The following is a 25,392-nucleotide window of genomic DNA, read 5'->3' as shown; positions in this document are numbered from 1 at the left end:
GAAAGATGTAATTAGAAATACAGTCCTATATTTAGCTGGTTACATACTTTGAGTATCAGAACAAATGTGGTGCTTCCACCCGGTCAGAATCTCCGAAATCGAGGGACACTCACCAAAACATGTAAGGACGAGTGAGGGGGCCAAGAGGGGACAGACTCCAAAATCCAGGCTTTTATAGTGGTCACTCCAGATCTATGAAGTTGCTGATGAACTAGGCACAGGGCCTCAATTTGGCATTACTGAAAGCCAGAGTAGATTACCATTGGCCTAAGTAATATGATTAAACTTACATTTTCCTAACTGTCATATATTACCCAAGCTGTAGGCTGGCCGCAGTCTTGGCAGAAAGTCCTAAATAACCAGCATTGTTACATTGTTACAATATGTGTAACTTAGAGGAATTCAAAAGTAAGGTTTAGGCCTGACAAAAGTTTTATTTTGCAAGGTAGAAATGGCAGTTTTAAAACGACACTACAGTCTGCAGTGGCAGGTGTGAGACATGTCTTACATTCTCTTTTATCGTGGGTGGCACGAGTGCTTCAGCACACTTGTAGAATTCAATTTACAGACCATAGTGTAATGATGAGAAGTCCATAAGTGATGTAGTATTTAAGAGATGCTTTAATCCAAGATGTACAGAGAGACCCCACCAGGAGCATCCATCATGGTGCTCAGCCCAGCCAACTGTAATCTCCCAGGCAGGCCCAGCCAACTTAAATCTCCCAGGCAGGACACCAACATTCTGAAAGGTGCATAATATGAACATTCCAATGGAGGGAGAGAAGAGTAGCATAGGGAATACCAAGATACTACACAGGTACCTGTAGAACCATATGCTAGGGACACATATAAAAATGTAATTACATTTAACGTTCAAATTAGATGTATATCAATTGTATTATGTTTGAAATGGAGAGCACAAATGTTACCACGGGTTAGTGAGAGGAAAGTGCACATCGTCGTGAAAATTAAACAAAATGGGTTCAGCAAAAAATAGAGTACTGAAGGCAAAACACTGGGAAAATACCAGGTAAAACACAGTCATTTCCATAAGTGGTCATCTTAAAATGTTTTTCTTTATTTAATAGAAAATCCATCGTAAAGGTGCTGGCTATGTATGCCCATATGTAATGAAGCATGCCCTCTCATGCTAACAGAACTCAAAAAAGCATTTCTAAAGACAGTAGTTTGGTCTTTCTTGATAAGACATATTGGCTTTGCTAATTCTTGTTATTTTCTTTCTTAAATGCTAAACTGTGGAACTCCTAGCTGTGTCTGTTTGAGTACTCTTTCTGTCATTTAGAAGAAATCCAGATTCTTCTATTCTGAATTACCACTGTCTCAGAAATGTATAGCTTGTCAGATTCATTCGAGTATTTTAGTGGTAGGTATATTACGATGGTTGTGAATTAAACAGGAAGGACTCTGGACGACGGATCAAACTTTCCCAGTTGGAATAGCAAGTGGAAATCTATTGCTTCATCAGTACATCAGGTGAAAACAATAGAAATGATTAGACACCCCAACTACCTTGAATATCCTCCAAACTCTACATCCTTACCAAAACTATTTATGCTGCCAAATTGTCCAGTAGAGACCATATGTAACTTGTATAGTGTAATTTCATGGACCACCTCATCTTTTCCAAAATGTTAGTGTGAAGTTATGAAATTGTAACAAAATAAAAGGTCTTGGAGCCGATGCAGTCGAGCTCAGCCGTTTGCAATATAGATACAGTGGGTTTTGGGCCTGTCCCCTTTAATCAGTAAACATCCTTTATACTGACTGCATTACATTGCATGTCATTACCCCGCATTTTTTACTCCACAGAAATTTTGTACAACGCATTCCCCATTACAAAGCCCCGGTGGAGTTAGAATAGTAAACTGCGTTGTAATAGACAATGCGTTATAATGACTTGTGGTGTAAAGTCCTGCTTTGTAAAAGTTATTGCAGAGTAAAAAGTGTGGGGTAATGGCGCACGTTGTAAACGCGTGCGGAGTAAAGTGTCATATTCCCTTTAATCAGTGCATGTGAGGGTAAGCTCCCTTTAGTCACTGCTGTGATCAGAGCAGAGGAGTATACATTGCTAAACTCATGCTGTCACTTGTTTGAGGTGCCAATCTGCTTCAAAAGATAAGAATCAACATGTCCTATATCCCTCCTGTTAATGATCAAAGGTTTTGTACTCAATAGTCGGTCTCGTGAGTTCAATGCATGGAGAATGAGCTTAGCCTCACCTCTTAAATCCATTGGCTTTATTAGACAGACCCTGTAGCTGTTAGCTGGAGATATTGTCAATCACCTCTTCTCGCCAACCAGTGGAGTATTTTAGTTTCACTGTCCTGTTATTCGCTGTTTGTAGTATCCTTCCATCTCTTAGGTAGTGGTTCCTTAGATTTGCATAAGGGACTATTTTACATCTGAAAAGTACTTAATAGTCACATTTTTGTCACGTTTAATTATTAGTATTGTTGGGGCATCTTATACAAAAATCAACCCATTTTGTTGTTTTCTTTGCAAGACAAAGTGGTTCACTTTTACGGACAAACAAATAAATTACAAGGGATTTCGGTGTGTCATTCATATAATGTTGTCGTTCAGAGGAAGCCCTTTTGCAAGCCTAGCAACTACATTCAGCTGCCTGGCCTCCGATAAATTTCAGTGCACCTGATATGCCTCTATTCATGAGCCTTTGTTGTTGGAATAGAAGTTCAGAGTGCCTGATAGCTTTGGCAAAGCCAATAGGTCTGTCGCAGACCGTAAAATGAAAGCAAGATCAAATTCACTTATCAATGCTTGTTTAACTCATGAGGATCACAGAAGCCATCTCATTTGTTATGAACACTACATGAACATATGCAAATATGTATGCATGATACTTATTCTTTCTGTGATCTTATATTACCTTCACGTGTGGTGCATATAGATTCCGAGGCATTGACTTCAGGCACAAAAAAGGAGAAGGAACTGCTTATGGTGGACAGAGGGAGAGGACACTTGGGATAGCACTTTCTGAGGATCTGTGTCGCTGCAATTGTTAAAGACTCCAGGTTCCGGCTGCACGAACAATCCTAGGAAAATAGTAACCAAATTAACAACTCTCTTTGTTATTAAGACAGACAATAATCTAATTGCTTCAGTACGATTTATACAATTATTGATGAGCTGTATCAATACTGCGTTGGTTAAACAACATATTATAAACATATTATTTCCTCAAGTAGCATACTTATTCATTTATTTATGTGCATATTCATGATTCCGTTTGAATCGCTGACGTTGAAATGAATTGAAAGTAAATGGTCACAAAAGGTAAGTTCAATGGGTATGATCTTTTGAATATTAAACAGGTTAAAATGTTATTTACATATTATTAGGATTGTCTCCTCATCATCAGTGGTGTACTGACAGAAGTCCTGATATATCGTACTTAGCGAAGGTTTCTTATCTAGTTTATATAAATGTAATGTTAGCTCCGTACCTTCAAGACCCACTAGGTGCTTACACCTTGACAAAATATAATCCCTCACTTGAAATAATAGTGGGTAGGGAGGCCATGGATAGCCTTCAGACCAGCAAATGAACCGAACCTATTCAGATCATACAGCTGCCCAATAGTCTGAACCTCATATCGTGCCCAGACCCTAACTATAGAGTGCTGAAATACTGATGGGAAGGCAGGATTATTCCATAGCGGTGTTTCGTTATTAAAAAAAAGCTATAGAGAATTTATTACTGATATCCTGCAAGATAGGGATGACATCCTTTGCAATCCTAAACCGGACCCTCTTATAGTAATTAGGGTCTCCTAGTGGGTAGAAGGAAAGCATAAACTCAGCCACACCCAAGTGCTAGCAGGTAACAAAAAGCTGCTGGATCTGGGTCAGCCGAGTTTAATGAACTATGCAGGCACCCTGCAAACGCTGCCCATAAATGTAACTTCAAATCAGGGAGTTGGAGCTCCCACTGTTTAAATGGAAGAGTCATAAGTCAAATTGCATGTCTTGCCCACTTGCAGGGCCGGACTGGGTACCGGGCAGTTTGGAATGCTGCTGAGCTGGGGGGTGATTTCGCTCATGGAGACCTGCGTGAGCTAAACGAAATTTGTTTTGCATTAATTATTTTGAAGCACACGCAGGTCTCCATGAACGAAATCAGCCCTCACCGCAGTGAAATCAGCCAGCAGCTCGGCAGCTTTCTAAACTGCCCGGTAGCCAGTCCGGCCCTGCCCACTTGTACCTCCAAATAAAACTTCCAATAGCTCTGTCCAAACTCCTAAAGAAAGAGTCAGGCACCCTTAATGGGATTGCCCTGAACAAATATAGAAATTTTAGAAGAATATTCATCTTGATGATGTTGCATCGTTCAATAAGACTGAGTGGGAGTTTATTCCAAGATTTCATCTCTCTTTTTTTTTTTTTTTTTTTGGGGGGGGGGGGGGGGTTTGTCCTCATAACCACCATGTAGACAAAGTGCCAAAAGGAATTGACATAGTTCAGCTGTCTCAGTTTATCAGAAAAAGCTGGAAGAGACACAAGTGTAGTGGAGACCATCCATCCCTCAGCTGTCATCTGCGTTCCAAAGAGGCACAAAGTCAACGATTTACCTTGCTACGGCAAACCTTGGCGTAAGTGACAGCCAATTGGAGCCGGGCTTGGACCGGGTAATGGCTGTTCCACTGGTGCAAACATTAAAGGCACCATAGGAGATCAATCATTGGACCCGGGGAAAAAAAAAAGAAAACCCGGTTAAATCAATGAAGCCACGATAATAAATGCCAAAAAGCCCTTTTGCTCTGATTACCAGACCTAGCTAGATCTGTACGTGAGGTCTGCAGGGTTGAAGTTTGCCATTCTCTAAAGGTAGGAGGTGAAGAGTCTTTCCACTTCCTGCAGATCTCCCTTCTTGCAAGCAGCATTGCATAGAATACTAGGCTTTTGGCTGAACTCTGTACACCCTCTAGGACACCAAATATCACAAGGGGCAAATCTATAATGACAGGTCTGCCCAAATGACGCTGTGAGGGAGTTGCTGACCTCCTCCCAGAATGTGACTTAATGAGGGCATTCAAAAAACATATGTGTGTCTGATGCAGCAACCTGCCCACATTTAGCACAAGACACTAAATCTCCTCCTGAAAATTTAGACAGACTAAGAGGAGAATAATATGCCCTGTGCAGGGTAAAGATGTGGTTCCTGTGTAACCAGGAAGGCTTGACAATGTTCCAGAGGAGTTCAAAAGAAGCCAACCAAAGATCTTGTAGATTGTAGCCCATCAGTACCGAGCCCCATAGCGACTCCGGCAAAACGAAGTCGCCATCCGATTCTTCCAGTATGAAATTATACCACTTGGATACTTCTTTTTTAACTGGATCAAGATTTAATAAGTTGGATACCAATGGACTGTGTCCTCCAAGTCTGAACTTACACCTGGTGGCGGAAGAAGTTTTATAAGCTTGGGTCCAGCTAACAATCTGTAAATATTTAAATCGTGAGAGGTTGGGGCTGACTTTAGCCTGCAGATGTTCCCACAAGAGTAAATCCCCCTCATAAAAGAGGTCACCCCAAACTTCCAGGCCTGCGACTATCAGAGGAATAGCTAGACTGTCTTCAAGCCAAGCAGGATTTTCAGGCAACCCCCACAGCGGTGTTTTTTCAGAGAGGTAATTTTGTTTTATAGATTTCATAACTTCGGTCCATGTTCTTGCAAACCCTTGTAAAGTCTTCAGTTTATTTTTTTTTTAAACTTAGGGTTACCGAATTTAAAGAGAAAGCCTGAACGATTAAGTCTTTCCCCATCCAACATAGCTGCAAAAATTGGGCCCACCCCAGTGGGTGAGGGCACTTTCAGCAACATTCGGGAATGGGATAGTTGGAAGGCCCAAGCATAGATCTTTAGGTCTGGAGCCGCCAGGCCACCTTTATCCCTTCGCCGTCTTAGTTTTTTCCATGCAATTCGTGGAAGATGGTCATTCCAAATAAAAGATGAAATATTGGACTGAAACTTAGCCAAGATAGATTGATCAAAATGTAAAGGAATGGTGGTAAATAAGAAAGAAATTTTGGGCAGGATCGACATTTTAATGAGGTTACCTCTACCTAATAATGAAAGGGGCATATGCGACCATGATTGGAGAAGCTTACGGCATTCTTTGACGACTGCTGATAAGTTGACTTGGACAAGTTTATTAATATCCTTCACAATCGTCAAACCTAAGTATCTCATTGAGGTGCCAGCTTGAAACTCTGTTACAGAGTCCTTATCATTCCATATCAGCATTTCAGTCTTGGCTGCATTGATCTTGTATCCCGAGATTTGTCCAAATGTATGAGCCAATCTCAAAATAGCCAGGAGTGCGGTGGTAACCTCTGATGTCAAAATGAGCACATCGTCGGCATATAGCGCCACCTTTCTCGCCCAACCTTGATATGAAAAAGGTTTGATGGTCCCATCCTCCCTTAGATGTGGTGCGAAGGGTTCAATATAAAAATCGAAGAGCAGGGGGGAAAGCGGGCATCCCTGACGGGTCCCCCTAGAGATGGAAAAAGGGGTCGACAAGTCTCCATTAACTAGGAGGCACGCAGATGGGTTATTATAGAGGAGGCCTATCGCCCTACGGAACCCTTCGCCCACACCAAATTTGGCCAAGGCCTCCGACAGGTACACCAAGTTAACTCTGTCGAAGGCCTTGGTCGCATCCAGCGTGAGGGCGACCAATGGGAGATTGTTGGTTGTTGCCATATCCATAGCGCCGATTAAATCATAAGTGAGTTCATAAAGTTGTCTCCCTTTCAAAAAGCCCTTCTGGTCAGAATGGAGAACGAGGGGGCAATTGAGGCCAATCTAGTTGATAAAACTGTGGTAAAGATTTTGTAATCCACATTTAGGGGCTCATTAGGATTGCGGATTTCCCGCATCCTCGGGTTGGCGGAAGCCACTGCCGGCCCGGAGGATGCAGGAAATCCGCTGCGGACTGAAAAAGACCCCCCGTCAGATTAGGATGGCTGGGGGATCGTTTTTCAGTCCGCAGCTTTTCCGCCGCGGTCGCCTTCCGACCGCGGCGGAAAAGCAATAACATGGCTGGCGGTGTCTATCAGACACCGCCAGCCATATTATGATCGCGTAGAAAGTATGCTTTTCCACGGCGGCTTTTCCGCCGTGGAAAAGCATACGGAGATTGCCTTCGGGGGCCCGTTGCGGGTCCCCTGGGTGAAGGGGGGACGGGGGGTGCACATGGGGGGTACCTATGGTACCCCCCTGCATTTGTGTGAACAAAGCGGCAGGCACCACGCGGTGCCTGCCGCTTTGTGCACGCAAATGCTGTGCATGCATTTTTAACATTGCGGCGGGTGCAGCTTGAAGCTCCACCCGCCGCAATGTTAATAATAGAGGATGTGACCTCCACCCTGGCGGTCACATCCTAATCTGTATGGAGGGACCGCCGCTGCCCCTGCGGACGGTCCCTCCTACTCTATGGTGGCGGACGGACTCAAGTCCGTCCGCCATCATAATCGGCCCCTTAGTATTGAGATCGGCCTATACGATCCGCAGGCCTCCTTAGGTTTACCAGGTTTTAAAATAAGGGTAATAGAGGCATTATCCCATCATGTCAGAGGTGTCAGTCCTTCTAGAAGGATTTGGTTGAAAAGAATAGTAAGGAAGGGAACAACTTCTAACTCCAAGGCTCTATACAGCTCAGCTGGCAACCCATCGGGTCCGGACGCCTTCCCCCTCTTACCCTTCCTAATAGCTGATCTCACCTCATCCTCTGTAATAGAGCTGTCCAGATATTGAGACTGCTCGAAGGAAAAAGAGGGAAGAACAAGATTACTCAACCAGCCTACAATAGACTCAGGTGTAATTACCTTGTCCTCTTGATATATATTTTGGACGAATTCCCTAAAACCCCTCCTGATTTCCTCATCTGATGTAAAGTTGTTGTTTCCTACTTTTATAGAAGCAATATTATTACGGACCTGATCTGTTTTGGTCTTCCATGCTAGTAATTTCCCAGCACTTTCACTATATTCAAAGTGTGCCAACTTGCTGGCCTCCCATCTTTGTTGGACTCTAAGATTCAAAACCGAAGCCAGGTTACCTTTTAAGATTAGCAGTTGGTTGTGAAGAGGATCTAAATAGACCCTGGAGCTGTAGAGTTAATGTCTATATCATGTTGAATACGAGCCATATCTGCTTCAGTGGAAGAGATCTCCTCCTTGTACTGCTTCCCACGATAGGCAGTTTTACCTGTAATAAGCCCCCTCAAGGTGGCCTTAAATGAGTCCCAAATAATTCTATTTGTGGCAGTGCCCTTGTTAGATATAAAAAAGTTATGGGTCTCCGACTTTAAATATAGGATATCCTCAACATTGGAAAGGAGAGAGCGATCAAAGGACCATGTACTAGGGGGTTTCTTAATACAGAGGCCCAATTCCATCTCAACCGCAGAATGGTCTGAAAGGTGAGACGGGAGATAGTCTATGGATTTAACGGAATCTACCAGTCTTTGACTGATTAGAATAAAGTCAATCTTTGACTTATGATGATACTTAAAATTGCGAAAAGAGACCCCTTGTTATTATGTTATTATGTTATGTTATGGAAATTTATTCGGCGCACAGCTGCCCCAGCAAAGGGGCGTCCTGGTGCCTGACAAGGTAACCAACACAACACAACTAAAAAGACAGCAGACTAAAAAGGGACAGGCTCAAAGAAATAAAAAAGTCTTGATGGCCCTACGAAATAAAAAGAGATTATCAGACGCACGTATCTTTAAAGGAAGAGAGTTCCAAAGGGCCGCAGCCCGAACTCGAAATGAGCGGCCTCCAGCTCGGCTAAGCTTAAACCGAGGGACAACTGCTAGATCCTGGCCTAAGGATCTCAGGGAACGGGCAGGGACATAAGACGTCAAGAGATTCGTAAGAATCGGAGCAGAAGAGCCCTTAAGGATTTTGTAGGACAAACAAAAGCACTTTAAACTGAATCCTCTGCTTGACTGGAAGCCAATGGAGAGACCGCAGAGTGTTGGCAGCGGAGCAAAACCTGGGCAGACCAACCACAGCTCTGGCTGCCGCGTTCTGCACCCGTTGCAGACGTGTAATTTCAGCTTGGTTCACCCCTACCAAAAGAGAACTGGCGTAATCCAGCCGAAAGATCACCGTCGCCTGCAACACCAGCTGCCTGGTTGAGGCATCAAAAAATTTCAAGGCTGGTCTTAATCCTCGCAAAATGCCAAAACAACTGACGGCCGTTCTCTTGGTATGGGAGACAAAGCTAAGGGCGGGATCTAGCCACACTCCAAGATTTTATGTCTCCATTACCGGAGTCGGGGTAGGCCCCAGTTCCGGAGGCCACCAAATGTCGCCCCATAGTTCCGATTTCTTGCCGATGGTCATAATCTCAGTTTTTTTTTGCGTTCAACTGGAGATGGTTGTAATTCATCCAGCTGGCAAGCGCCCTCAGCCCATTCTGGAACCTAGGGGCATCCAAGTCAGAGTCCCCACTGAGCGTGACCGCCAGCTGAGTGTCGTCAGCATATGAGACCATGGTCAGGCCCCACTGCTTGACGACATCCGCCAACGGCCTCACGTACAGATTGAAAAGCGTGGGGCTCAGCGAGGATCCCTGGGGGACCCCTGGTCCAGTGGATGGAATTTGGACTGATGGGGTGGAATGGCTACGCAAAAAGTTCGATCGGCAAGAAAGGAACGGAACCACTGGAGGGCAGTCCCTGTGATAGCAGCTTCTTCCAGGCGCTGGAGAAGAATATTGTGAGAGACGGTGTCAAAGGCGGCGCTAAGATCTAATAAAACAAGCGCCGCCGTTTGACCCGAATCTAACACCATGCGCAGATGTTCCACCATGTAAAGAAGAGCTGTCTCCGTGCTGTGGTCAGCACGGAAGCCGTTCTGCGTAGGGTCTAAGATGTTTGCCCGCGAAAGGTGGTCAGAAAGGACTCTGTTCACATGTGCCTCCACGACTTTCGCCGGCCACGGGAGAAGCGATATCGGGCGGTGGTTCTCTGGTTTAAGAGGATCTAAACCAGGCTTCTTCAAAATGGGCGTAACCACCGCATGCTTCCAATTAGCAGGAACCATACCAGTAGAAAGCGAAAGGTTAATCAGGGGACGCACCGGTAGAAAATCAATAGACAACGGGTCCCTGAAAAGAACCGGTCTCGAAGGGTCTGCCGGAGAACCGGACTTAATATGTTGGGCCAGTTGATTAAAACTCTCAGGCGATAAGCAAGGGAGAGTATGCAGGACCATGTGTTCCTCGGGCCTAAGGGAAGGTCCGGCATCCAGTGTGGGGGTGGAAAAAGTACGACGGATGACTTGGACCTTCTCCACGTAGAAATTCGCCAAGGCCTCACACTGTGAACTCGAACCCAAGTCGTTGATAGGGGCTTTTTTTGCCATCAGATCTTTAAGAGCCTTAAAGATCGCTTTGGAAGGGTTAAGGCTATTGCGGAACTCAAGAGAGTAAAATGCCGCACGCGCTCTGCAGACCGCTCGATGGTAAGATTTAATAGTGGCGAGATATGACACTTTTTTACCAGTGTCATAAGCTTTCCGCCACTCTCTTTCAGCGCGTCTGCATGCACTCTTTAAAGTACGTAAAGAGCCATCGTACCAGGGACTAGGGTCCCTTGGGCTACATTTGCTCAGGGTCACCGGAATGATGGAATCCAAGGCACGAGTGATACACTCACAAAAAAGATTGTAGCCCATTTCCACGTTGTCAAATGGGCCGAGTGTGTCATAAGTCAGAGTACGATACAAATCCTCTAATCTGAGTTTATTCCAGTGTCGCCTCGGGACGACTCTGGCCATGGGTTTAGAGGGGGGCTCGTACAGTTGGCACTGGATCCTGACCAAAAAATGGTCCGTCCAGGCAAGAGGGGTAGGAGTTAAAACCCTAGCCTCTGTGAAGTTGGAAAAGAAGGGGTCCAAAGTATGGCCTCCCACGTGAGTGGGAAAGGTAACCCGTTGGGACAATTGGAAGGCTTCCAGATCAGCCAGAGTACTACTGACAGCAGGGGTGGTCAGACTCTCAAAGTGAAGATTCAAATCCCCTAGAATGGAGAAATTAGCACAACCTACGGCCAGCATACCTATAGCCTCTGGGAGGGCCTCCCTGAACTCCACGTCACTACCCGGAGGACGGTAGATTACCATGCCGGAGAAAGAAAACTGGGGGCTGATAGAAATCTGGAAAGAAGCACTTTCGCAGCCCGCAATTTTTAAACCTCTCCAGACGCAGGGATAGCAGGATCTGACAGCAAGCGCTATCCCCCCCTCTAGTAGGGCGGTTAAGCGTGTACACCGTGTACTCAGGTGGAAAAGCCAGGTTAAGGATAGCTGTATCAGCCTCCTGCAGCCAGGTCTCGGTAATACAACAAATATCAGGGGACTCATCCTTAATCTAGTCGTAGACAGCCTGGTAGTGATTCACCAGCGACCTGACATTAAGGTTCCAAATACTAAGTGTGCGTGGAATACATTTACTGCTGGGTGCTGACAATTTACCCATAGAGCAAGGAAGAGCGGGAGTACAAAGCGCCCACCTACCACATACACACTGGTAGGGGCCACACAATGGGCTCACAGGAACCACATCACAACTGGCGACATGCTGTCTAAGGGATAGTAATTCATCTCTAGAGTAGCATATCAACGCACTCACCGCTCTACTAGCAGGGCGGAGCTCGGCCATGATCGGCACATCCGTCACGTCCGGACGCGGACGGGCGCAGACGGGCAGGACTCTGGCACAACTCAGGCTAAGCGAAGGCGCGCCCGCTGCGCGATACCGCTGCGCTAGGCAGGGAGCATTAAGTAGGCGTCCCTCACGAGATCCTGCGCACTAGAGCGCTCGAAGATGCTGGCGTCCGGGCAAACAACACCACTCCAAGATGGCCGCTACAAGAATGACCCCACCCCGGGAACCGGACCCGCTCAAACAGCGGTGCGATCCTATTAAAGTGCAAGTGAGGGGGGGCAAAGGGTCCCTAGAGTAGAACCGGATAAAATAACCAAATTTAAAGCAAATAGAAAATGGGTGAGTTTAAAAACAGCAATTCACAAAGAAAGCGCGAAGCGCTAAAACAGCGGTTCGATACCTTGTCAGGGCAACTCTGAGACAGCTCGCCTTAAGTAGGCGTCCCTCACGAGATCCTGCGCACTAGAGCGCTCAAAGATGCTGGCGTCCGGGCAAACAACACCACTCCAAGATGGCCGCTACAAGAATGACCCCACCCCGGGAACCGGACCCGCTCAAACAGCGGTTAGATCCTATTAAAGTGCAAGTGAGGGGGGGCAAAGGGTCCCTAGAGTAGAACCGGATAAAATAACCAAATTTAAAGCAAATAGAAAACGGGTGAGTTGAAAAACAGCAATTCACAAAGAAAGCGCGAAGCACTAAAACAGCGGTTCGATACCTTGTCAGGGCAACTCTGAGACAACTCGCCTTAAGTAAACGTCCCTCACGAGATCCTGCGCACTAGAGCGCTCGAAGATGCTGGCGTCCGGGCAAACAACACCACTCCAAGATGGCCGCTACAAGAATGACCCCACCCCGGGAACCGGACCCGCTCAAACAGCGGTGCGATCCTATTAAAGTGCAAGTAAGGGGGGGCAAAGGGTCCCTAGAGGAGAACCGGATAAGCCCCGAGTAGCCCCGACCTCTGACGCCAAACATCCACATACCCATATTGCTTCATAGCATCCAGTAAGAGGGATCTAGATTTAGACAAAACCAGGGAGCGAGTATTAGGAGATCTGTCCAAGACAGGGTCCATCACAATGTTAAAATCGCCGGCCAGTATTGTGGGACCTGGGAAGGAAAGTAGCTGCAAGAAAACAGATTCCAAACAGGAAGGGTCGTCCTGGTTCGGACCATAGTAGCCCAGAACTGTAACCTTAGACCCTGCTATAATGACTGACGCAATGGCCCATCTACCCGAAGGGTCCACAATTTGTGAGACCAACCTGGCTTTAGCACCTTTTTTAAAAATAAGCGATACACCCCTAGTATGCGATGTTTGAGTGGTAGAAACCGCGAAGTCGATCCACCGATTTTTCCTGATGAGGGCGAGCATTTCACTATGAGTTAAATGAGTCTCCTGCAACACCACGACCTGTGCATCCAAGTCCCTCAAGTATTGCAAAATTCTATTAGCTCGGGGCTTGGTGCGGAGGCCGTTGACGTTCCAGGAGATAAACCTCACGCTACTCATCCCCCATCCAAGAAGACCAGAAATAATATAACAGAAGCCGCAATTGTGCGTTATGATCCCTAACTTCTTTACTCAAAATGTGACTATTACCATTCCTTATGTTACTATTTAGGTTATTGAGGACTTTTATATATTTTTGCCACCCCCCTCCACCTAATTCCCCAGAGTACCTAACCCTCCCCCCATGAAAAACCCTTGCAATATCTAACCGGAACAATGTCCAGTAGATAGTGCCCCCTCATTGACTCCCGGCAAGAAAGGTCTCCCGCTTTATAATAGAAAAAAGATATAAAGAGCAAAGAAGGCAGAAAGAGAACAAAAGAAACTGTAAGAATGTCAAGCACCAGATATTTGCAAAAGGGGCTAGTGGGGAACCTACATCAACATTTAGAAGGTAAATAGTAAGTAAGAAGTATCATTAATGAGATATTTATAGATTTGTAATTGTGCAAATGTATACCTTAGGTGTCCCCCTTGCCCAACTCCATTAATAGTTCATCGGCTGCTTGTACAGACCTGATGTTAAACATCTTGTTGTTATGGATGACTTTGAGAGCTGCCGGGAATATGAGCTGAGCAGTTGCCCCTAACCTCCTAAAGGCATCCAGGCGCCTCCCAAATTCCCATTGTTTTTCGAGTGTAACTCTAGAGAGGTCAGATCTTATAAGAAAAGAAAACCCCTTCCCAGCCAGTGACTTTTGTTTCAAAGCCATATTAAGAATCTGCTCTTTCAAAACATAAGTATGAAAGTTGACTAAGATTTTGCGATGTTTAGATCTCTGGGGATTTTGTCTAAAGGGATCCCTATGAACTCTTTGAATGTCAGCCGAAAATTCCTCAAGAGATTGTTCTAAACATAGGGATTCTTTAAGTATAGCAACAATATACCGCTTAATATCTGACCCCTCTAATCCTTCAGGTACATTGAGGATGCGGATGTTCCCCCGTCTTGCATTGTTTTCAAGAGTTTCCATCCTCTCACTAAGAGCCAAATCTTCCCTTGTAAGTTTCTGTATGTCAGTTTTCGCCTGATCCAAATAGATTGAATGTGATCCCACAGTCTCTTCAAGCACACCAGTTCTAATAGTGAGCCCATCAATTTTATTATCCAATGTTTCACAGTATTTTCTAATCTCAACTTGATCAGCAGAAGATTCGGCAAAGCCTTTCCTTATCTCCAAGGTAAGGGCAGAGAACATTCCCAAAAACGTTGCAGCCGTCATCGGAGAAGCGGGAGAAGCCTGTAGTGACTCTAAATTGACTAAAGCAGGAGCTAGAGAATTTTCTATATCTGCCCCCCCAGATGCCCCTCCTTATTCAAGAAGGTTTATCTCTTCGGCCTCTTCGGCCAGCTCTGTGATTAAAATCAGGGGTAAGCTCTGTGTTGTTGTAAATGAGGATTGCAATGAAGGTTGCGAGGGCTGTGGTTCTCTCCCAATGTCCAGAAAGCCCTGAGATTCCCCAGGGAGCCCGGTAGATATTAAGTGTTTAGGACTTTGATTAAGAAGAGACCTCTTCTCAGCTGAGTCCCCTTCCTCCAGCGACGGTGTAGATACTGTCTCAAAAGGAGGGATAGGAAGGGGGGAATTAGCCTCTGGAACGGAGGCCATATCAATTTCGTCCGAGAGATGCAGTATCTGAGGGATTGCCTTAAAGTAAGAACGAAGTGAGGGGGTAATCTTCGACCCTACGGAGAGCACTGTTTTGCGGTCTTTAGCCTTAGATTTGCCCCTCGAGTTAGTTTGTTTAGACTTAACTTATGTACTCAAGAAAGACAAAGGTTTTGTCTTAACTGGAGTATTAAAAGTAGGTTTGACGCCTTCTCTGACTACCCGGGCCTGCCAGAGACACAAGCCTTATTTATTCCGGCCTTTTTTTTTTCACCCTTGGCCACGTTTAGCAGCCCCTTTGGATGTATTAGGGGAATTAAAGGTATTGGGAGTACTTTTAGTGAGGGAGATCTGTGAAGTAAGCTCAGCAGAAGGAGTGTGACCAGAAGGAGTATGATTAGTAACCATTTGAGGTACACTCTCTACTGATGTAAGACATGCTGAGCCCCCTTACCACCTTCTGAAACCGCTTCAGAAACCGGTGACCCCTCCACTGTATCAGTTAACCCAGAACGCTGCGACTGACCTTGTGCTTCTTCCTTCCAGCGGGGGACTTTCTTTTTTATATGCTGAGGGTTCTCCGCGTTAGTTGATCCCCGAAAAGGGGGGACCAAGCTTCTCAACTTCCTGCCTCTCCTCAGCTCCAGCGCGGCAGAGCAAATCCTCAATCTGGGTTCTAAGCCGACCCTACACTCCTGGGCTAGAAGGGGTGTGGGCAGCTGCTCCCAGCGCGGACTGGAAAACTCTGGAGCGATCCCAAAACTCCCGGAACTCTCACAGCCGACCAGAGTGCCCCGCACTACACAATCACCGGGAGACAGCCTGCAAAGATCACACAGCTCCGCTCGGGGGCCCTCGATACCCACACACTCGAGTCGGCGCCTCCGTCCTCGAGTCGGCGTTCTCCGTCCTCGTCCAACCCCCACGGAAAGAGAAAGAGGACTCCGCGGGAGAGTTCATCGCTCAGGTTGATGTACCGCATCTCCTGTCAAAAAGTAAGCATCTAGCGAACAAATGTGAATCGTAAGCAAGTTTTTTACATAATATAAATAGCCCTCCAGAAGGCCGTTATATTTAGACGATCTACTCTGTAACTACTTGCTCATTTTTGTACCTGGAGCTCGGTCCGGAGCACCGCGGCTAGCTAGCTAGCTGCCGCCATGTTTTTCCTCCCCAGCCTCCAAGATTTCATCTCAGTAGTAACTAATAATGATAAAGGCTCTTAATTCAATTTAATTATGTCCCTAATCTCTGAGCATAATTTAACTCCAAGATATATGGCAGTCGAAGTTACCCCAGATATTTGAACGTCTGGCTTATAGTTCAATAAAACCTGTGTTTTTAACCTTTTCCAGTGCTACTTCTGGATTTATTGTAAAAACCTCAACATCATCTGTATATGGTGTAAGTTTACGTTCATGCCCAACATACACCATAGGCTGGATACCCATATTAAAATGCAAAGATCATAAATAAGGCTCCATATACAATGTGAACAAAATAGGAGGCAGTGGGCAACCCTGTCGGGTCCTATGGTGTATATAAAAATGTTTTTGAGTACTTCCCTGAATGCGTCACTCTGGCCCCTGGAGTTTTATATAGTACTTTGACCAACTGTATGAATGTATCCCCAATTCCAAAAGTCCATAGTGTAGCCCACAGACACTCTGAGACAGAGTGGTAAACGGCCTCCACTGTGTCTAATAAAATTATGCCCGCCCTGGTGTTTGATCTTGATGCAACATTAAATGCCCCAATTGTTGTATTAGTATGGCTAGTGGTATCCATTCCTGGTATGAACCTGTGCAGCTGTTGGGAAACTAGCACTAAAAGTACAGGAGCAAGCCACATAGTTAAATTCAGAGAGATGGATCGATAAGAATACCATATTGTAAGTCATATTCCAAGAATCTGGAACATGCCCCTCCTCGTAAATATATACAATCAGCCTAAACAAATTCACTTGCTATTAGATATTTAAAAATGTTATAGAACTCCAAGGAGACTGTATTCTCACCCATGGCCTTACTCGACAGCGATGCACCCTCCATCTCGCCGAAGGAAAATTCGGCCTGTAACCACCTGGCCTAGTCTTCCCAAATGGGGCAGCCTACATCGATGAGCAAACTCGATAACCCAGATTTATTCACTTCTTGGGGCTGAATGTATAGCTCTTGGAAAAATGTACCTGTTGGACTTGGCCCTTTTTTTTTTTGGCAGGTTCACCCGTGAACTTTTTGCCTTAAGCTCTGACGTGGTGGTAGTGATTTTAGGCCTCTGCGCACTTTAGCACTGTGGCCCAGAGTAAAGTGCGTGCGCTCTCTGAGTGCATGTGGTGAGATTGGCCTGCCCTACCATAGGAATGCATGGGGGATATGTGTGTCCATGGAAATTCCTGGTATGAGGGAGTGCAGGGTCGAGTTTAGTATGTGCGAACTCGTGAAAATAAATGCTGCGCAATAGTGTGCGCAGATTCATTGTGGTTATTTTAGAAAAGCCACTTTTAGAAGTTAGCAATTCTGTGTGCTGTGTGTCTGCCTACATGATGTGAATTGCATGTCTGGCTTGCGAGTGACAGGTGCTGGATGATATGGATGACTCCGGGAGTCAGGATGAGTCTGCCCAGTGGTGAATAGGGAGATCTGCATGTAGATGGGAGGGAGGAGTTGCATCTAGAACCTAAATAGGACTGTGCCTTCCCTCCACAATGCTGGCTCCACCTCTTGTAGTGCGACTCAGCACTTAGCCCCCAGCTGACAAAGGAGAGAGGAGCTGAGCAAAACAAAGTGCTCCAAAGCTCCCCTGAAGCAGTTGCATCTGGTTCTCCCATGCCCTGTTCTTTTACACTAAGGATTTAGTAGCATAAATATAGGGGCTGTGACCCCATGTAAAAGTTCACTCTTGGTGTGCTGTTCCTGCGGGGTGTACTGCTGCCGGGGCACAGGGGAGGGGGCTGCCATGAGGGCTTGCCTCACTGGGCCCTGCCTTGCCCTTAATGCCTGGAAGACTTCTGGGACCCTTTGCTTTATTTTCTTTGCCCCAAGATTTTTGCAGCCTTTTGGCGCCCTGGGAACACTGTTATATGTTTCCTTTGCTTTCCCCCAAGAAGGGGGCTGTGCAGCGCGTTGCTGCAGCCCAGGGAGAAGGAATCCTGGTGAAAGGGATTCCCTGTGAAGCGGCTGGAGGCGGGTACCCACCCCGCAATATTGCTGCTTATTCTTTTATAATTTTAATCGGGTGCCCACCCTGCAGTGATCTTTATCTAAAGACGGGTGCCCACCCCGCTTATTTTATGATTTTCTTCGTGGGTGCCCTCCCCGCATTTTCATCGCCTCTAGTGGGAGCCTACCCCGCTTTGTGTTGTAACTTCAGAAGGAGCCTACCTCTCTTTGCTGCCGTGAGAAGGAGAAGATTTCGGCCGCTGTGAGGCGCAGCCCACCTGCTTGTGTGCGGGGACTGCGGACGGAAGCCGTAGAGGCCGGAAGCATGACCGGCGTTTTAGAGACTCGGGCAGGAGCCTACCCCGCGCCGGGATGTGTTGGAAAGGACAGGAGCCTACCCGGCTCCATGCGCTCCCTTGGAGAAGTCCTGGGTCCCAGGAGGGGTCCCGGGTGAAGTGGAGAGCACGCCGATGCTGGACGGGGCTCCCGTAGGGAAGAGGGAGACCCATGTGCAGAGTGACGCCCGGAGAACTTCCCCGCGTAGCCAGACAGAAGCTGCACTAGTGCGGGACCGGGTGAAGCAGGAGATCACCTCCGTCTGTAGAGACCGGTAAGTTTGGGCCTCTCCGTTGTGCCGGTTGAAGGCATAGAGTCAGAGCGGCCCCGTCTAGCAGCGGGACGCTCCAACATGGGCATGTTTGGTTTGAGCGCCCCTGCACTCCAAAGAAGGGGCCATGTTATATAGAAGCCCTGTGGGGGCCAGAGGGTCCCAGGTGCCAAGCCCCTACTTTAACTTACACCTGCCCCGCTGGCCAGAGGGCAGCTGTCACGTTTTTCAGGCACATGTGGTTTTGAGCGCCAGTGCGCTTCAAATATGGGCTATGTGTTTTTAAGAAGCCCCAGTGAGACCCGAGTGCACAGCCGTGCCAGGGCCTGTTTTGCCTAATTGGTCAGAGGGCACAGTGAGTGCCAGGTCTTCAGGTGTAACCCACAGCTGCGCAGCACTTAGTGCCAGCTGCTCCGTCTAGGCCCTCATTTGATATTCCCAGGTGCCCAGCAAGTAGTGTACAACTGCACCGTTTAGGTCTTTCTTTACTGTAGGGGACATGTTGAAGTTAGGAGTGAGACGCACTCCTTCGCCCACATCCCTTCACAACTGCCCAGCACTTGGTGCCAGCTACAACATTTAGGCCTGCGCAAAGTGCGCACCCTTGACTTTCGCTGCACAGGCAGCACGCCCATACTTCTGGACCTAGGGCAATTGAGCCCCTTAGAGATGGCCAGTTGGCCAGGGGCACTATTAGTGTTGTAGTGCGCCAGGCCACAGTGTGATTTATGTGGTGCTAGGAAATGTAATTTATATAGTATGTTTTATGCACCGTGATTTATGCTCTAGATGTGATTTTATGATTATGAGGTTTTACCTACTGTGTTATGTTTTATTTTTATCTTTTACTGTGGTTTAGGTATGAGTAATTCCCTACTGCGATTTATGTTAGTTTCCTAATGTAAGTTATGTTTAGGAGATTATGGTCTACTATGTTTAGGCTTATGAGGTTGGCACAGAATATATTTCTAACCTGATGAGTGTAGATGGAGTGGAGAAGCGTGGCTCAGTGGTTAGAGGCGGCAGACCCGGAAGCTGAGATCGGCCGTGGACCAGGGTTCGATTTCCCCGCCTCGGTGGGTCTCGGGCTCAAAATTCCACTGACTCGACAATTCTCGCTCCGGTGCCTACTCGACTCACGGGGTCACACTCTGCGACTCTGGGCAATAGCTTGCTTAATCTCCACTACGGCGCCTCGTGGCGGGATGCCTGGCTTTCACCTTGTGGATACCCTGCCAGGGTATCTCACAGGGGAATACCAGGACGGGTTCCCTAAGCAAGCGCCTTGATACCTTCGGGTGATACGTGCGCTATATAAGTCGCAATACATTTACATACATTTACATATGATACTTTGCATAATATGATTTATGTTGCAGGTTGATGCTGAAGATAGTGTGCCAGTAATTACTGGTTTTACTATTTTTACCAAGTGATGATTTTGACAGTGGCCCACGTGGCCCTGTCATGTGTAAATAATCCCCTGTATATATATTGCCCAGTGCCAGTTGGCACAGTGTATATTGTGTGATGATCATCTAATGTGTTTTATGATTCACTCACCCTCCTGAGGCGGAAAGCCGGGAGCGAGATTAGCTCTATTTTAACCTTGTGTGTCACGTATAATCTGTGTTATTTTTAAATAAAGCACTCACTTCGCTTTCCTGGCACCTTCAGGACGTGCCCTTTGAAACCTCTGCACAGCGGATCTAGCGCTGCTACAGAAGCGACAAACACCAACAATTCCTGCCGCCATTGATGGCGTGCTGCGAGGCCACGCCCACTGCGAGGCCACACCCACTGCGAGGCCACGCCCCCCGCCCTACCAGTATATAAGCGCTGACTGCGAGCGCTGCATACAGATTCACTCACCCTCCTGAGGCGGAAAGCCGGGAGCGAGATTAGCTCTATTTTAACCTTGTGTGTCACGTATAATCTGTGTTATTTTTAAACAAAAGCACTCACTTCGCTTTCCTGGCACCTTCAGGACGTGCCCTTTGAAACCTCTGCACAGCGGATTTAGCGCTGCTACAGAAGTGACAAACTCCAACAATTCCTGCCGCCATTGACGGCGTGCTGCGAGGCCACGCCCACTGCGAGGCCACGCCCCCCGCCCTACCTGTATATAAGCGCTGACTGCGAGCGCTGCATACAGATTCACTCACCCTCCTGAGGCGGAAGCCGGGAGCGAGATTAGCTCTACTTTAACCTTGCGTGTCACGTATAATCTGTGTTATTTTTAAACAAAGCACTCACTTTGCTTTCCTGGCACCTTCAGGACGTGCCCTTTGAAACCTCTGCACAGCAGATCTAGCGCTGCTACAGAAGCGACTAACACCAACAATTCCTGCCGCCATTGACGGCGTGCTGCGAGGCCACGCCCACTGCGAGGCCACGCCCCCGCCCCGTCTACTCCTATAATAATATGTGCATTCACCAGACGCGCAGCGGACGGGCGCAGCGGGCACGCCTAAGGCAAGCCCGTCTTCGCCCGTCATCGCCAAGTCATCGCCTCTCGCCAGTCCCCCTGGTCGGACTCCACCAACACCCCTTCACTACGACAGAGAACAGCTACTTGCCTGTAACTCTGGATGGACTTGTGCCTACACAACAGGTACGCTTGGTCACACGCGCCTCCTATGTAAAATCCGTAACTTTACTACAGTTAAACCCCCACCCCATTCGACAACTACAAGATCTACTCAAAACCACCCCTTTTACGATCCTCCATCTCAACGTCAGGTCACTCACCAAACATCACCTTGAGGTTAACACCCTCATACTGGATGAAAACCCTGACATCCTCTTCCTCTGTGAGACCTGGCTACGTGATGGCATCTCAGTTATACCTAACCTCACGCTTCCAGACGACTATCTTATGCTGACCTTAAATAGAGATGGAAGAGGCGGAGGCATTGCTATAATCTACAAAAAACTATTTCCATGCTCATTCACCAAGGAAGAACTTCCCGATTGTGAATGTGCTCGCTTTAAAATTACAATAAACCCTAACTTCACCATGTCAGGCCTCTACATCTATCGCCCACCTGGACCCGCTTCAAAATTCATTGAAGCTCTTCTTGAGACAGCAAACTCCCTAGTGACTAAAACTGCAAACTTCACTATACTAGGTGATCTCAATCTTCACTTTAACTTGCCTAACGATTCTACCATCAGAAATCTCCTTGCTGACTTCTCCGCCCTGCAACTTAATTCCCTTATTGAAACTTCAACGCACCTAGCTGGTCATACCCTAGACCCAGTATTTTCAAACATCGAGGAGGCTAAGACAGAGGTACCCCTACCGATGGGATGGACAGACCACTACCTTATTAAATTGACTATTTTAGTCAATAAAACAGTGCACAAAACTACACCAACCCGTCGTCTAAAAAGACCATGGCACAAACTATCCACCAGTGATCTCCATACCATCCTTGGTGAATTCCATCATGAGACCAACCTAGATATGAACACGATTTATAGCACGTTCCATGACTGGATTACGGGAGGACTAGACGCTCTTATTCCAGCGAAATGGACGAAAGGGCGCAGCTTGCCATCCAACCCATGGTACAATGACATCCTCAAAGCCATGCGTAAAGACTGCAAAAAAGCTGAGCGTCTCTGGAGAAGGGAATACAACAATGAAGATAAAATCAATTATCTATCGAAACAAAAAATATACCACAAAGCCATCCGTGCCGCACAAACCGCCTTCTATGCAGATAAAATTAACTCGAGCCCTACCCTTGCCAAAGTAGTTTTTAAATTGGTCCAAGAACTGCAGAGCTGCAAATCTCCCCCCCCCAGTATCTCCTCTGCGCAACAATGCGAGGATCTCGCCACGTTCTTTGTTGACAAAGTTCAAAAGATTTACAGATCCTTCCCTCAGCACTCCCCCAACTTTATTAAAGTCACCAATCCCCCCCTCAACTGTACTATCCTGTCCCACATCCCAGAAATCTCTTTCGACCACCTCACCAAATTGTGCCGGAAAGTCAAAACTGGCTCCCCGTCAGACCCCATGCGCCCCGCCCAATTCTTGCAATCACGTAACTTTTTTTGCCTTCCCTGGCCTCTATTCTGAATCTCTCCTTCTCCTCAGCTAGTGTACCATCTGCCTGGAAGCAAGCGTGGGTTTCACCCATCATCAAGAAACCCACCCTAGATCCATCTAAACCGGAAAATTTCCGACCGATCTCACTGCTTCCATGGCTGTCCAAACTCGCAGAGGCCCACGCTAATAGCGTCCTGTCCCAATATATGGTCCAAAATAACATCCTGGACCCATCTCAAAATGGGTTCAGACCGGGCCATAGCACGGAGTCTGCTCTCCTGGCAACTACCGAGTACCTTCGGACGATTTTAGATGCCGGTCAGAGTGCTGCGCCGATTCTTCTCGACCTCAGTGCGGCCTTTGATACGGTATCCCACGACATCCTTCTTAATCGTCTGGAGACATTCGGAGTATCTGGCCTTGCTTTAGAGTGGTTCCGTTCTTCCCTCAAGGACAGATCCTTTCGGGTCTCAGTACCCCCCTTCTTATCTAAACCACATCCCATTGCACAGGGAGTTCCGCTGGGCTCTGCGTTGAGCCATCCCTCTTTAATCTGTACGTGCAACCTCTTGCGGCAGTGGCCAAAGAGCGGGGCCTGACACTGGTGTCGTACGCTGATGACACACAGCTGGCCATCACTCTCACGGAAGGCCCCTCCATTTTGTCCTCAAGATTTAAAGACGGTCTCTCTGCAGTAGCCCAATGGATGACGGACAACTGCTTACAGCTCAATGCTGGAAAAACAGAAGTGCTACTCCTTGGTAAAAACATCAGTCATTGGAATGAGCACTGGTGGCCGTCTTCCTTAGGCACCACTCCACCTCCCAAAACCCTAGTTAAGAATCTAGGAGTTTGGATGGATGCCTCACTTAATTACCAGATCCATACCAAAAAAGTAGCTGGCACCTGTGTTGGCTTGTTGAGGAGTCTTAGCCACATACTTGGATACTTTGACGCGAAGGTCCGTCAACTTATTATTCAAGCAACAATCCTCTCGCGCTTGGACTACGCCAACGTACTCCTCCTAGGCGCCAACAAATGAGAGATAGCACGACTGCAACGCGTGCAAAACTCTGCGGCCAGAGCCTTAGTCGGCCTGCCTCGCAGATGCTCGGCCAGAGCCACAATTCGCAAACTACACTGGCTACCTGTTGAATCCAGAATTAAGTTCAAAACCCTCACCATGACCTTTAAAATCCTCAAACTCGGAAGTCCAACACTGCTACGACCTCTTCTTAATCCTTATGCTCCGTCACGTAACTTGCGATCCTCTAACCAGCACCTTGTGTGCGTTCCTCGCATAAAACTTTGCCGCATGGGCGGCCGCTCCTTTAGGGTTTTGGGAGCCAAGCTCTGGAACGCTCTACCACAAAATATCCGCTCCTTAGAAAGTCTACCTGCCTTCCGAAAAGCCATTAAAATGCACCTATTCCCCCCCCCCTAATTCTCCTCTTTTCTTTCTACTCTCAGGCTAGGGTATGTGGTTTCTCTAGCGCCGGGACGCCTCTTCGCTGGGGCAGCTGTTTTGCGCTTTACCAAACTATAGAATAGAATAGAATAGAATAGAATAGAATGATAATACAAAGGCTATTTTTATATATAGCCTTGTGTGGAGTTCCTTTTGTGGTGTGCCTAGTATGTTGTTGCTGTGTGTGTTTCACAAATGCTTTACACATCCCCACTGAAATAAGCCTGACTGCTCTTGCCAAGCTACCAAGGGGGTGAGCAGGGGTTATCTTTGGCATGTAACTCCCTTTTCCTGACTAGAATGGTGGTCTCTGCCTGGCTTTGGGGCAAGCCTTAGCCAACCAGAGATCTCCATTTCTAACAGTAGCTAACTGCTCCATATTAGTTTCAGGGTTATGGCGAACCCTACCATCCAAGCCTTTGATAGAATGAATAATACTTTTAGACTGCTTATCAGCAATTTGATGATCTAGCACATGACAAACCCTATCTCCATATTCATATTGCAGAGTTTTGTTCTGAATATACTTAGCTGCTATCTGCTCCATCACACCGCGCCCAAGTGAAGATCACTTTTCAAACCGTTGTAGAATGATGGCCTACTCGTCCTCACCGCTATGAAGGATTTTTTTGTGCATGTATGATTTCAAACTGAAGGATATCTTGCCTCAGTTCATGGGTATCCCCCAGAGCAGATCTATTTTGTTTAATAATATATTGCAATGTAATACCCCGTACATATGCCTTCATTGCACCCCAGACTAATGGGGGTGCAGCTGTGCCTGTATCAGTGAGGAAGAATTCCCTTAATAGAGCAGTGATATACCTTCCATATTCGCTATTAGACAATAGATGACGGGGAATGAAAACACATAGTAATTAGCTCTAGCCTCCGTAAGATAGATTGTACATAAAATTGGATTGTGACCATATACAATCCTGGTGCAAATCTCAATTTCTGCACTTGCTAAGAGAGGCCTATGAATGAGAACCATATCAATCCTGGAATAGTGTTTGTGTGGGCATGAACAGAAAGTATATCCAGGGTTGGAAGGATGGGCAATCCTCCATGCATTAAAGAGCCTATATAGCTGGGTCAAGCCTTCCATTTAAGCCCTGGTTCTGGGCATACGTGTAGTAGTATTGTGTTTAGTGGAATCAATACTGTAGTTCAATATGCAATTAAAATCAGCCATTATATTTAGTGCACCTGCCCAGTCTAGTAACTCCAGTAAAAGAATGTTGA

At 46.8% G+C, this 25,392-nt stretch overlaps 1 protein-coding gene across 2 annotated transcripts in view; it reads right to left on the bottom strand.

Annotated features, from left to right (window-relative positions):
* AGBL1 (AGBL carboxypeptidase 1) overlaps window positions 1-25,392 on the bottom strand; it is a 4,192,795-nt gene that overhangs the window by 3,209,632 nt on the left and 957,771 nt on the right. For both annotated transcript variants that reach the window (XM_078683166.1, XM_078683165.1), the window contains exon 8: window positions 2,909-3,074. In XM_078683166.1, coding sequence (XP_078539292.1) covers window positions 2,909-3,074 — 166 coding nt within the window. The remainder of the gene's footprint in view (window positions 1-2,908; window positions 3,075-25,392) is intronic.

The sequence above is a fragment of the Lissotriton helveticus genome, chromosome 3_1, assembly GCF_964261635.1.
Source record: "Lissotriton helveticus chromosome 3_1, aLisHel1.1, whole genome shotgun sequence".
In the NCBI taxonomy this organism is placed as follows: domain Eukaryota; kingdom Metazoa; phylum Chordata; class Amphibia; order Caudata; family Salamandridae; genus Lissotriton; species Lissotriton helveticus.
The sequence above is the reverse complement of the archived record's forward strand: the minus strand, read 5'-3'. Positions and strand labels throughout refer to the sequence as shown.